We start from the raw sequence: 13,338 nt of genomic DNA, 5'->3' as shown, positions 1-13,338 counted from the left end.
GTTGTCTAGTTTTCCAAGGTACTTCTGCTTTGTTGCTATTGTTGTTGCAGACATCAAGCAGGTATCAGCTATTACAGCTGTAGCTGCAGCTGGTTAGGATCAAGCAGCTATGATAATGGAACCACTGAATGACCAGGACATAGGGCCCATTCTGGAGGAAACTGAAACTGGTAAGCCCACAGAATGGAAAGACATCACTGACCGCAATCCCACACACAAAAGCTACTGGGCCCAATGGATATCCAGCCAGTCACAGCCACTGAACCAGGAATTGGGACCAAATGCATCAGTAAGTATTAAGGCCCCGTAAGAAAGGATAGCAAACAATGTAGCAGGGCACTTTCCACTGACTGACCAAGGAAACCAATATGTCCTGATCACTATGGACTATTTTATCAAGTGGCCAGAATCCTACACTATTCTCAAGAGGCTTCATGGTGGAGGAAGCACTAGTTATGAACTTCTACTGCTTCAAAGTACCATGGGAGCTACATAGTGACCAGGGCTCTAACTTCAAGTCTAGTCTGATATAGGTTTTGCAATGCCTAGGAGTGAGCAAGACATGCACCACACCCCTGCACCCACAATCAGACAGCATGGTCAAATGCTACATCAAAACGGTTGAGGAACACCTATGAAAAGTCGTCACATTGCACCAGAGGAACTGGGATGCAAGATTACCCAACTTCCTCCTTGCTTATAGGGCATCCACTCACGACACTATGGTACTGAGCCTAGATAGTCTAGTGTTCGGAAAGAACTCTGACTGCCCTTCGCCCTGCTGTTTGGGCCACACCCCAACAAGGAATAACCCACAATCGATCACACAAATTTTGGACCATCCACATGACATCCACAATTATGCCTGCCAACACCTGAAGCTGGGCAACGACCAGATAAAAACTTGTTACAAGAGACTGGCCAACTGTGTGGGCTACCACAAGGGTGATAAAACGTGGCTCGCATGGAGGGGAAATCGCCCATGCTCCTGGAAGGGCCCATAAAAGGTACTCACCCAGATAAATGATCTGGTATACAGGATCCAGCAGAACCCTCCATTCAGGATGATGGTGCTACACCTGGACTGGTTTCCATCTTATCAGGGCTCCACTTGCAACAAGTGGCCTTAAGGAGGAACCAGCAAGGTAGTTAGAGTGTAATCACTATGAGAAATGAGCAACAGGAAAGGAAGGCTAGGCCAATCACATATGTCCTAAGCACTGCCCTAGGAAAAGAAGAAATGGCAGTATGCCGGTAGGCTATTCAGGATGAACAGCCTTAAGGAGGGAGCAATGTGACATGTAGACCTGTTGCTGGGCAAAGACCACCAGATAAGCAAATATACAACAGCCATTAAAAATGGCTTTGGAAACAAACATGTTCCCATGGCAACAACTGAACTACAACAATGAGGAATGATATTTTCTGTGTGGTATGTCCCAGATGTTATAAGTGGGACAAGTTGGAATTAGCAGTTAGTCAGTTGAGTTGAGTGAAGTGAAGAGTAGCTGGTGAGTAGTTAGAGAACTGTTGGCGCTCAGTCATTGTGAGCTGTTGCTATGAGAAGCTGCTAGCTGAAGTTGGGGACAGTTCGGGAACCCAGAGTAAGGGAACATACACCACTGAAGCCACTACCAAGCAACGGCTAGGGAAGACTGAGAAGCTTTTATGTGGGCATAGTTACAGCAATCTTTGGAGTGTGTAACACAGTGAGACTGCACCAAGCAATGGCTAGGGAAGACTGAAAGGACTTTATGTGTGCACAGTTACAATGATCTTTAGAGTGTGTAACACAGTGAGCCTGTCATAGTTACTTACGGTTACTTTCTGTAAGTGTTCAATAAATCCTATCACCAATCCAAACACCATCTACAGTCAAACTCATACATGTGACAATATCATAACTGAATAAACTATAATTTTATTTGCTGTCTGATTTTTGAATATACTTCTGCTTTGTTACTATTGTAACAGTAACTACTGTAACTCTAACAGTCACCTGGTACACTTCCTTTTATTCTCAGACTATACTGTTCAATAGGTAATGAAAAAGGGAGTATAAAAGATCTAAACCTGTCTATATTCAATAACCAATTATTCTAATGATGAAAAATGTATATAAACAATCAGTCATAATCACTAGGCATTTACATATTAAATCTTGGCATATAATATGAACTATAAAAATGTTCTGCTACTGAATTTATGCAGTGTGTTCTGCAAAATAACATAACCAATAAAACATAATGCCTTTTTTATTTTTAAACTGAACCATTAAAAGTATCTTACATATTACGTAGTATACTGTAACATTTACATGAGTGGTGAGGGTAGGATCAGCCAGTGAGTTCAACAAACTTTGAACAAGATCTGGAATCTGGTCAATAAGCACCTGACATCCAATCTCATCTGCCAAGACTGCCAGACCAATGTATCTGGATTTGCTGTGCACTGGTATTGTCATGACAGTCTCCACAATAGTACTCAAGACATTACAGCCATCTGAACCTGTAAAATGATAACACAAATTATAAGAGGAAAATCATAAGTACAAAGAACAGACTAAATCACACTATACTTAAAAACTGTCACCCCCACTTTTGCTGCATGAACATGAAAAAACTGCATGGAATGTTACATGCTGTCTTCTGGCAAGGTAAAAGGTAAATTTGTTCCTGTGCTTGATGAATTAAGCACTACACCATAAAGACATATGGGGGAGTGGATGTACAGATCCACGTTTTTGTGATCTTGGCACTAGCTGGAATGTTACATGTAACATTACAAATAGTGTATGTAAAAGACAGATTCTACAATCAATGATAATTGTAAACTAAGAACATTTCTTGTGCCCGTAAAAAATACGTACTGTCTGAGTACTGAAAGTGGGTAGATGGCAGCTTTCCCCACTTTACCTTACCTACCAACAATGTGTGCTGCTGCTTACTATTCTTCCCTCACTCTCTGCACTTCTTGCAAAGCTTTTTCATGTGTACAACAATCATCCTGTGATGAAAAACCCTTGCAACACATATAGGCTGTCAAGAAAATACTGATGGTCACACTAGTATGACCATAATCCACAAGGGGTTAAACAACCTCATGCATATGACATGTTTCATAAAATCTTAACTCTGGAGCCAAAAGCAAAACAAAAATAACATACTGTCAGGATAATTGCAAGATAAAATTTCTCAGAGAAAAGTCGAATGGTAAATTATTTATGATTAAAACTACACTCCTGGCATAGGAATGCATGGACACAAATAATTACATTTTTTCTTATATTTGCAGCTTAAGTAGCTTCATAGCAAGAACTACTAACAAAATGTTAGTAACAATTTCATTTAGGTTGTGTTGCTCTCTGCCAGAGATTATAGTTAATTGTTCTCGGGAGCTCAAAGCTCTGCCTTACGTTGACTACTTGTCTGCCACAATAGCAATTTATAATACAGTATGGTTGTATTTTACGCGAATGTTTCTTTTGCTATCCAGTTGGACAAAACAACTGACATCACTGATAATATTAAACTCCTAGCATTCAGCAGGTTTGTAATGGAGATATCACTGAACAACTTTTATTTTGCAAACCACTCCCAGAAATAAAATATGCCAACACGTTCTTGATGTTGTTGACAGTCATTTCAGTTTCCATGATTTGTTATGGAAATCATGCATCAGCACAGACGGTGCTCCATCGGGAAGCCTGAAAGGATTCATCACACTGACCAAACAAAAGAACCCCAGTGGAATATGTCACAGGATTCTTTTTATAAATGACATATTTTTCAACAATATCTCATTTCAATACACTTGGTCATCGACTTACGACCTATGCGACTTACGACTGGCCACACTTACAACCATAAAAAAATGAAAAATAAATGATTAAAATGTTAAAGTTTTTACAAATAAATTATAATGATGATAAAAAGATTAGAAAGGTTAAAAAAATACTGTTAATAAATATATGGCCAACATACGACCAGATCAACTTACGACCTGTCAGTCAGAACGGAAGTCAGTCATAAGTCGACGACCAAGTGTATTTGGAATAATAATAAATATGGACATAAATTTCAAAATTAAATCTTTGAAATCCATGATCAATATTATTTTTAAAAATAATATAATGATCAAAATTTTAGCTATTGAACTTTTAAACACCACCATAATATTAATTTCTTTTACTGACAAAATCTCTCCTTAAAAAAATGATGGTGTGCCTTGACAATTTTAGCACCTTGTTCAGTGTGCCAGGAATCGAAAAAGGTTGAAAATCACATTATGAGTTAAAAGTAGTCCAGTTTGTGAGAGCAAAACAACAATTTGTGTTTATCCAGAAGTATATCTTGAATATACAGTGACAGGTCTTGCTGCAGCATGAGGAATGTGACAGAGAGAAGAAATTAGAAATTAAGCTCACAGACCATCCTGTTTCAGAGACGATCCCAGTTTCACTAGATTCAGCAGAATGCCTGAAGCACTGTGTCGCACACTGTCCATGTAGTGCTCCAGATGTGTCCACACAAACTCCAGCATGTCATCCACAACAGAAACATCTTTCAATTGTATGGCTGTGCTCAAGAGCTTACGGGACAGAAGATGAAGCGCACGGCTGACACCCAAAACCATTCCAGAATCTGCAGTGCTTCTACAATGGAACAAGTTTACAATCAGAACAAACAGCCATTCCTTCTGCTGTCTAAAGTGTGAAAACTGCGCTGTAATATGTTTTGCAAGTATTTTGGATTCAAAATAGAGTAAGAGAGGAAAAGCAGGAGAGAATGTTGTACTGTCTGCCCTTGAACAAAATCTGCACTGGTACTCTGGTAACTGTGTGCTGTGCATTATGGTCCTGCAGTTATGTCACAGAGAACCAGTATAACAATGTTCACAGTGCACACATCACACATAAAATGAATGACAAACTTCATCCATTACTGGAAGATCACTAGAGTACCCTTACAGCTGGTCACTCAAATTCACTCACCTATTTCATGTAACCCCACTAGAGTTAGGGAGCTGGAATAATTCTGAGACTTACACAAAAGTCTCTAAAAACAATACAGAGAAAGTTTATTACAATAAGAAGACCCACTCCTGAGATAGGGACTAGCTCTATCTATTGGGCCCTACTGAGTAGGTTTCACCTGAGGATGGAGACAGAATTCAGTCTCCAAAATGTTGTGTTTTGAAAAATAAACAAGATGGTTTTTAAATATATACAAGATGATGGATAATGTCCAAAAACATAATACTTGTAGCAATGTACCATCGTCATAAACTTTTAGATTTTAATATGTCTTCTGCATGGTTGGGAAAGTGCCCAAAAAGGTGCCCAGATAGGCCACAGACTGGATATTTGCACATGGATAATTAGGAATATACTGCCATTTCAGGCTTGCACCATTTTTTCCCACTGGTGCATTTCTTTGTTTTACCATAACAAGAACATACCATGCCTCTTAATATTGTTGAGAGATTGTAATATTGATGAAGAAAAGTTATGAAGTTGGTAGCCATGATGAAGCTAGGCAGAATGTTGATGTAACGTGTAAAGTGCAGACATGCTTTGTTTCTATTACAGAGAAGCAGTGCTTCTCCTCTTGTTTATTAATAATAAACCGTAAGGACATGTTAATAACTGAAGTGTAGCGTTTTTACTATAACAAATATTACTAAAATACAGTATATACATAAGCACTTCATCTCACTGTGATGAGCAAGTTCATATATGCGACTACTATTCCTGCAAGAAATGAGATGTCACGCATGAGGGGTGTTGCTGCTTTGTGAGTAGGAGAAATGAGAGATTGGTAAACATGAATAAAAACTAGTGAATGCATTCAATTCAGTACTTACATACAAGCTTTTTGCAGGATATAAGGCATGCATTAGAAGTAGTGCAATGTCCTGTGTTTTTACACATTCCTTAAAGGTATCAAANAATATTAAAATTTTAATAGAAATATTTTTTGTAACGACAATTTTCGAACAGACCAGAAGACAAGAAGTCTCATGCAGACATAAATTAGCAGGCTGCAGGAAATTCAATGTTTTGCTATTTCTAACATAATTTCTTGTGTAATCTCTCTTTTTACACATTGAAAAGTTGTTTGATACTTGTCAAAAATGGCATTCTCTTGCTTTTTAGGACTGTAAGATATGTGACTTTAGGTAATTATATTGAAATTATTCCTAAATAATATATAGAATTAAATTTCCTTGTATCAAAATCTAATGTATATTTCCATTTTGAAGTGCAGCCCTGGACTATTATTTATAGGGCTGAGGTGGCCCTCTGAACAAGTTGAGTTTGACATGCCTGCACTAAAAGCTATGCCCATTATATTGGGCTTTCACTTTATCTTATTCCTGGCAGACCCACTGCGCTTGTGTACACTGAAGTGGCAATACATACTGCAATCTTCTCAGGACCAATGTCTTCCCCGACAGAATTAGATGTGGCATCTTTCTTTGGTAAAGAGCAGAAAACTGACACGTTTCCATGCCTACCACATCACAGAACTACAAACAAGTTGAAATAATCTTTTACATCACGTCTAAGAGAAAGTTATAGCAGGGTCCAAAAAAGGTAGAAAACTGTTCTGTGCATTGGAAGTTCAAGTTCTTGCCTTACACATTACTCACCTTCAAGGTGAGACTTAAGCATTATCCCAGTGAATAATTTCCGCCCTATTTCACAATCTGTCTCTTTGCAGCCACCATCTACTTCTCCTTCACTGAGGTGTTGAAGATCAAATAACTTTTCAACTTTGAGCATAGCCCTTTAAAAGTACACTTGGTTGTCAATTTATGACCTATGCGACTTACGACTGGCTGCACTTACGACCACAAGAAAACGAAAAATAAAAGATGATTAAAATGTAAAAGTTTTTAAAAATAAATTATAAAGATGATATATGAGCAAATAATTTTATTATTCTAATGTGACACATTTGGGGGCACGCGGTACCGTAGTTGGTTGAGGCACTATGCTACAAGCCGGAAGGTCATGGAATCGAATCCCAATGAGGTCATTGGATTTTTTCGATTTACCTAATCCTTCCAGCCACACTATGGCCCTGGGGTCAACTCACCCTACAACAGAAATGAGTACCAGGAATATTCTTGGGGCTAAAGGGCGGCCGGCACATAGGGCTGACAACCTTACCGCCATCTATGAGCCAACTGTCTAGAAAATGTGGGAACCTCAACATCTCACAACCCTATGGGACACCATGGCCTGTTACATGGATACCTTTACTTTACTTTTTTTTATGTAACACATTTGGGCTTCCACTTCTCCATGCCATGAACATGAAACAATCAACTAATATTATTCCTTACTCTACAGACATATTTTCACACAGCCTCTTGTGAAAATTCATAATATTCTTTGAATATTTTGTTTTTAGATGCACTGTATAGGCTAATCATTGTTTTGGTCTGTGGCATTTATATGGCTGATGTGACTAGGGTCTGATTCCTGAAAACTTCCAAAATACAGTAGCAGGTAATCTCATGTGGTCTTATGAGTCTTCAAATTTGTGACATGAACACATAAAATACCTTTTGCTGATGTCAAACAGACGGTGGAATATGAAATTTATAACAGGTTCACCAGTCACAGTGTGCACACAACATAACTCTGATGTACTGAGAGCATTCAGCATTCCAGTGCACACATTGAGTTGAAAGGAAACAGCTGAGAGGTCTACCTTCCATGGCACTTTCTGGTTCTCTAAGCCCTAAAATAAAATGAAAACAAAAATCATAAGTTTTACCTTACAGGATCCAACATGATACTATGCTTCAGTAAATGACAATCATACTTACTTACTTATTAATGGAGCTAAGCCCTTTTTGAGGAGCCGCCAATTCTGCAGCTAGTCAAGAATTTCCCAGCAGTTTAAGGAACCCGAGGGTTCATTACCATGTTCAACAGAGCCCTCCACTGGTCTCTACCATGCGCCAGATCAATCCAATCCATACCATCCCATCCTAGTTAGTTAGTTATTAGAGAGGGTGGGTTTCGCCATGCACTTAGACCTGTAGTGGTCCATTGTACTTCCCTCTATGATTTCTACCAGCCTCTATATCCTACCGGTATTGGTGCTTACCATCAGTCCCGCCCAGCCAGCGAGACCGGCTCTACTGGCTAAGAAGTATCTATAATGCTTCCCCCATCTACCGGAGGTATTAGTGACTGCTGTTGGGCTGCAAACGTCCGCAATTTTGCTCAGTGACCTCCTTTGGAGGTATGAGGTTCTTTTATGTGCCGTAAAGCTACGACACAGGACCCACGGCTTAAAGTCCCTCCCGGAGGACTTGTTCCCTGAATTTTTCCGCCCTTAAAAATTTGACGACCTCCGCCAGGTATTTGAACCCGCGTACTACGAGTCATGAGGTGGGAACGTTACCTCTAGACTACGGAGGCCGCTATCCCATCCTAACTCTCTAAGAACCATTTTAATATTGTCCACCCATCTATGTCTTGGTCTTCCCAGTGGTCTCTTTCTTTCTGGCTTTCCCTTCTGCATTCCTTCTCTCTCTCATTTATGCTACATGCCCTGCCCACCTCATCCTCCTTGACTTGATCATTCTAATTATACTTGGAGAAGAGTACAAGCAACTACATGAGAAGTATTTAGGTACCAACAACTACCCACGAAGTTACAAAGTAATGAAGTTCTTAATAAGCATGAAATCATTAAAAGGTTCTGTCGGGTCCCTTAGAAAGAGCTAATCTCAATCAAGGTGTTTGCACAAGATACCTAGTGAACTTTAAAAAGATTAATGGCTTTGTACATTTCCAAATACATGCACACACACACACACACACTCAATTCAGAAAGTAAACACTGCTTTGGGCAACGTTAATAACCACATATAAAACAGCTGATAATTATAAGAATTTGAAAAGACCTTGTATATTTACCAACTATTTGAGATAAGAATGATACATAAACTACATAACATGGATTTAAGAAATTATTCAAAATATTGTCACAAAGGTTAATTTGTGAAAATGCTGATGAAATGGATGTGCAGCTCACATTGGCTAAACCAAAAATTGTATGAATGGTATCTGCTCAAAGAGACAGCACCAATAATAATGGGACACTTCTTCTACCAAGAGATGTATCCATATAAAACCATGGAAACCCCTGGTACATCCTAAAAAAAGTCTGTTACTTCTGGGACAATAATGCTGAATACCGCCCTGCTTAATTCAACCTACCAACAGCTGCCCACCAAAACATGACTTACCCCTTGGGTTATATAAAATTTCCAACTGATACTGATTTTGTACCACAAGATCTTAGTGATTGTTTCTGTGTCTACAGTTTGACCACTTGGGGAAAAATTTGCTTATTCAAGGCATTACCAGGAGTGCCTTGTACAATTCAAATCTTTCCATTCAAATCTAATACACTTTCTAATCAATGGATAGTAAAGTTGGCTCCTTGGGAAAATGCTGAACTTCAACAATGAAGTATATTATTAAATTACACTGCCCAAAATACACAGACATAAGTACATAACAGTTAATAACTAAGCACTGGGAACTAACAGCGATGAACCAATGGTGAACCAATGAGTTCTGGACTTACACTATAGCCTTATGTTGCCCAAAAGCATCTGTGCTTCATAACCAAAGTATGAGGCTACAAAAGGGCTCTAAACTCTTGACTCCCGTTTCTTGAAATCTGTGAATTAAAGGTAAAGCTGTCCCTGTGATTAACTAATTAAGCATTACACCATGAAGGCATATGGGGGGAGTGGATGTATAGATCCTTTTTTCTTGACCTCAGCACTAGCTGGAGGTGAGTGATCAGCTTCATGCACCTGCCGCTTTACCCCTGGGGAAAGGGCCCCCAGTACCCACTGGATAGGAGGTTGGGTCAACCCCAGAGCCAGCCTGGACAACATGGAGAAGAGACAATTCTCGACCCTGTCAGGATTCGGAACTCCGACCCCTTGATCATCCAGCCCGTAGCCAGTCGCTATACTGACTACACATGATCAAAATATGGTGAAGTTGAAAGCTTGATACTGCTGGCTAAGCTACAACTGTTACCTAATTAACTGCAACCTGGTGACATCACACGTCATCTAACATATACTTTGTTGTTGCAGCTGCCAAAGATAAGAGGAGGAGGAATTTGAGAGACAGCCTTACACAGAAGAATTAAAATTAAATTAAAAATGGCTGCTCTAATGGAAGAACTCAGTTGGGGGGTGCCTAAAAACAGAGCGAGGAAAAGAATATTTGGGCTGAAGAGAGAGGAAATAACAGGAGGTTGGGGAAAATGTCATAGAGAGGAGTTTCATAATTTGTTCTCTTCACCAAAGTTTACTGGGATGATCAAATCAAGGAGAATGAGATAAGTGGGGCATGTGTCACACACGAGAAAGATGCACAATTCATAAAATATTTTGGTCATGAAACATGAAGGAAGAAATCACTCGTGAGACCTAGGTGTAGATGGGATTCCTGTTTCAGTTAAACATTACTGTGTGGTATTATCAGCCTAGCTTTCTCCTTATACCCAAATTTTATACGAGATTTCAGTATATTTTAATATGTCAGAAGGGACAGGCCCTTTTAATTTTACTATATTAATTGGGACAAACAGAATTACTGTCAAAGAAGTAGGTTATGAGGATGTGGACTGGATTTTTCTGGCCAAGGGCATGTCCAGTGGTCTCTTGTGAACACAGCAATGAATCTTCAAGTATCATAAGTAGAGAATTTCTTGACTGTCTGAGTTAATATAAGCTCCTCAAGATATACTTCACTCTATAGAATTGGTAGAATTACCCTGACTTGAAAAACTGACCTTGAACCATTCTCCACCTGTGCTATCCAACACAACTATCAGGAGCACAAGCAACATCCCACAGTTGGACTGTGTGTCCAAAGGCAGATCTGAACAGCCCATCAATGTAGCCACCAACTCTAGTAAAGACGATAATGTAACAGTAGCAAGAGGATTCTCGAATGTAACAGGAACTGCATGGCTGCAAGCAACAACAGAACTCCTGTTACAATCTCTTCATGTCTGAAATTTATGTAGGGACAGGTTCATCTCAATCGTATTCATTTTAAATATCTACTTGACTAAATGTCTTCCCAACCCAGAAGAAGTTTTCAAAAACCGGGTCTTTATGGTAAGTTAAATCTATCTACTGTTCTGAGAAATTGTACACATTTCATTGAAGTCTGTAACTGGAAAAATAATTTCATAACTTGATAACCAACATTACAGCTCTGGTCTAGTGTTCACATAAGCTTTTGCAGTGAGGAATCTAACATCCTTACTCTTGTACAAAATGTCGCACTTCAATGTCATGTGTTGTTTTCAACTAATATGCATATGCTTACATTACATCGATTTATCCCAATACCAACACCAGCAAACCAGAATCTCCAAAACAATTTGACTGATATCAAAAAGACACAACAAATAACACAACCTTGTTTTGATAACTGGACACAAAAACAGAACACCCAGTAAACAGAATCAAATAATACACAACAACAACAAACAAGTGAACATGCATGGAGGAAAAAACAAACAGAAAGGACTTGAAACTGATCACTAGCATCCAAATTTAATAATTACATGAAGACCAGCACAGCATACAACAATTTTAATTGCACCACAACCCGCAAAATTATCTTTCCCCATTAATTTTAATTTTGTAAATTTTAGGCATATGCAAAAATCACTTCTTCAGTTAATTACAAGAAGCTAGAAAACTTCCAACAATCAAGAGAAGAATGAGAACTTTCTCTTGAGAACCGACTATTATCACTATAATCATTCATAAATCAGTCATATTTTCACAGTGCACTACAACATTTACCCAACTAGGACTCCAAATGAAAGATAACCTCACACTACGAAATATGTCCATACAGGAAAAGTAATTTTATAAATCAATTTCTCATTATCGTTATAAACATGTCAAAGAAAACAAATTTTAGAAAATATGTTATACATGACAAGTTCTACATTCTAGGATATAACACTGTGTAGTATGCTGAAAGTAAACTGACATTTCAGTGGAATATGTCTCCTCTGCCTTCAGGGTCAATGAATAAGCCAAGCGAGAAACCAGCATGAAAGCTGGTGGCAAGCAGAGCCCACCTTGGATGATCCACTATGGCAGGCATGTCCAACGCATCAATCGCGGGACGATTTTTGGTCAATCTCATAGGCCTATAAGGAAATTATATGTGAAAAGCATGAAAATTCACTTGTAATATGATTATATTCAGATTTTGAAGGGAAAGTACCTATTAAAGTAGTCTGTACTTTCAGTGTATATTGCTTTTAGAACAAACATCATGCGTCGTGTTATTTTTACCAGTATTTTTGCTTAAAGCAAGGTACAACAATAGGAGGGGGTGATAGACCACTGGCAGTTTTGACACTAAATAGTTGATCACAACCTGTCTGAAGTTGGGCATGCCTGCACTATGGAGTCTAATTTATTAAGCTCTGTGCCATAAAGAAAGAATGGGACAAACAACCTCTGAATGCTCATATTCTGGACGTGAGAAGATGTATGAAGATCAAGTGATTTCTTAAATATACAGACCTGGGATTACAGATCCAAAACTACACCGAATCAATGTGAATAATGTCTGTAACAATATAGTAAAACATACCACATCCCATCCTTGAATTCTGAATAATCTGTAGATCCTGGTGTAAGTTTACAATTCACATCCAACAATGCAGCAAGATTGACAATCACATCAGACATTGAATAGCCTTGTTTATATCCACTTTCAGAATAGACAAGCTCTTTGATTTTAATTTGACATTTCTGAAGGAGTGAGACAGATGTTCGCACAGCAGAATGTACTATCTTACAGACTTCCATTTTCTTTGATGGAGACAGTTCTAGACTGAAAACATATAGTTCACATAAAATAAATATTATAAATCAAATATTACAAATCATCAAAAAAAAAAACAACAACAGAAAATTAATGTATTATACAGGGTGTCCCAGGAGGAATGGACCAAACTTCGGGAGGGTGTTTCTTATGTTAAAGTATGCCGATATAACCCAAAACACCTATGTCCAAAGTTGAACGGTTACGGAGATAATGGCCAGAGAAGTGTCAAACTTTGACCGGTGTTACACACTTGTTGATTACAAAATACATATTAAAACTGGCAGGAATATGTGGATTCTGTAATGTTAATAATGTACGTAACATCAAACTAACTTGTGAGTGACGGAAAGCCATAAAATTGAAGTACAAAATACTCGCTCGCCATGTCATAATTGTCCTTAGGTTTCCAAGCA

At 38.5% G+C, this 13,338-nt stretch overlaps 1 protein-coding gene across 3 annotated transcripts in view; it reads right to left on the bottom strand.

Annotated features, from left to right (window-relative positions):
* LOC111875632 (thyroid adenoma-associated protein homolog) overlaps positions 1 to 13,338 on the bottom strand; it is a 64,809-nt gene that overhangs the window by 44,231 nt on the left and 7,240 nt on the right. For 2 of the 3 annotated variants that reach the window (XM_033750148.1, XM_023872020.2), the window contains exons 6-10: positions 12,689 to 12,931; positions 10,851 to 11,031; positions 7,576 to 7,754; positions 4,431 to 4,654; positions 2,318 to 2,508 (exon numbers count right to left, since the gene is read on the bottom strand). In XM_033750148.1, the coding sequence (XP_033606039.1) occupies positions 2,318 to 2,508; positions 4,431 to 4,654; positions 7,576 to 7,754; positions 10,851 to 11,031; positions 12,689 to 12,931 (1,018 nt within the window). The remainder of the gene's footprint in view (positions 1 to 2,317; positions 2,509 to 4,430; positions 4,655 to 7,575; positions 7,755 to 10,850; positions 11,032 to 12,688; positions 12,932 to 13,338) is intronic. The other variant, XM_023872021.2, reaches the window with a different exon arrangement.

The sequence above is a fragment of the Cryptotermes secundus genome, unplaced genomic scaffold, assembly GCF_002891405.2.
Source record: "Cryptotermes secundus unplaced genomic scaffold, Csec_1.0 scaffold297, whole genome shotgun sequence".
Classification (NCBI taxonomy): Eukaryota; Metazoa; Arthropoda; class Insecta; order Blattodea; family Kalotermitidae; genus Cryptotermes; species Cryptotermes secundus.
Note: the sequence above shows the minus strand (reverse complement) of the source record. Positions and strands in the feature narration are given on the sequence as shown.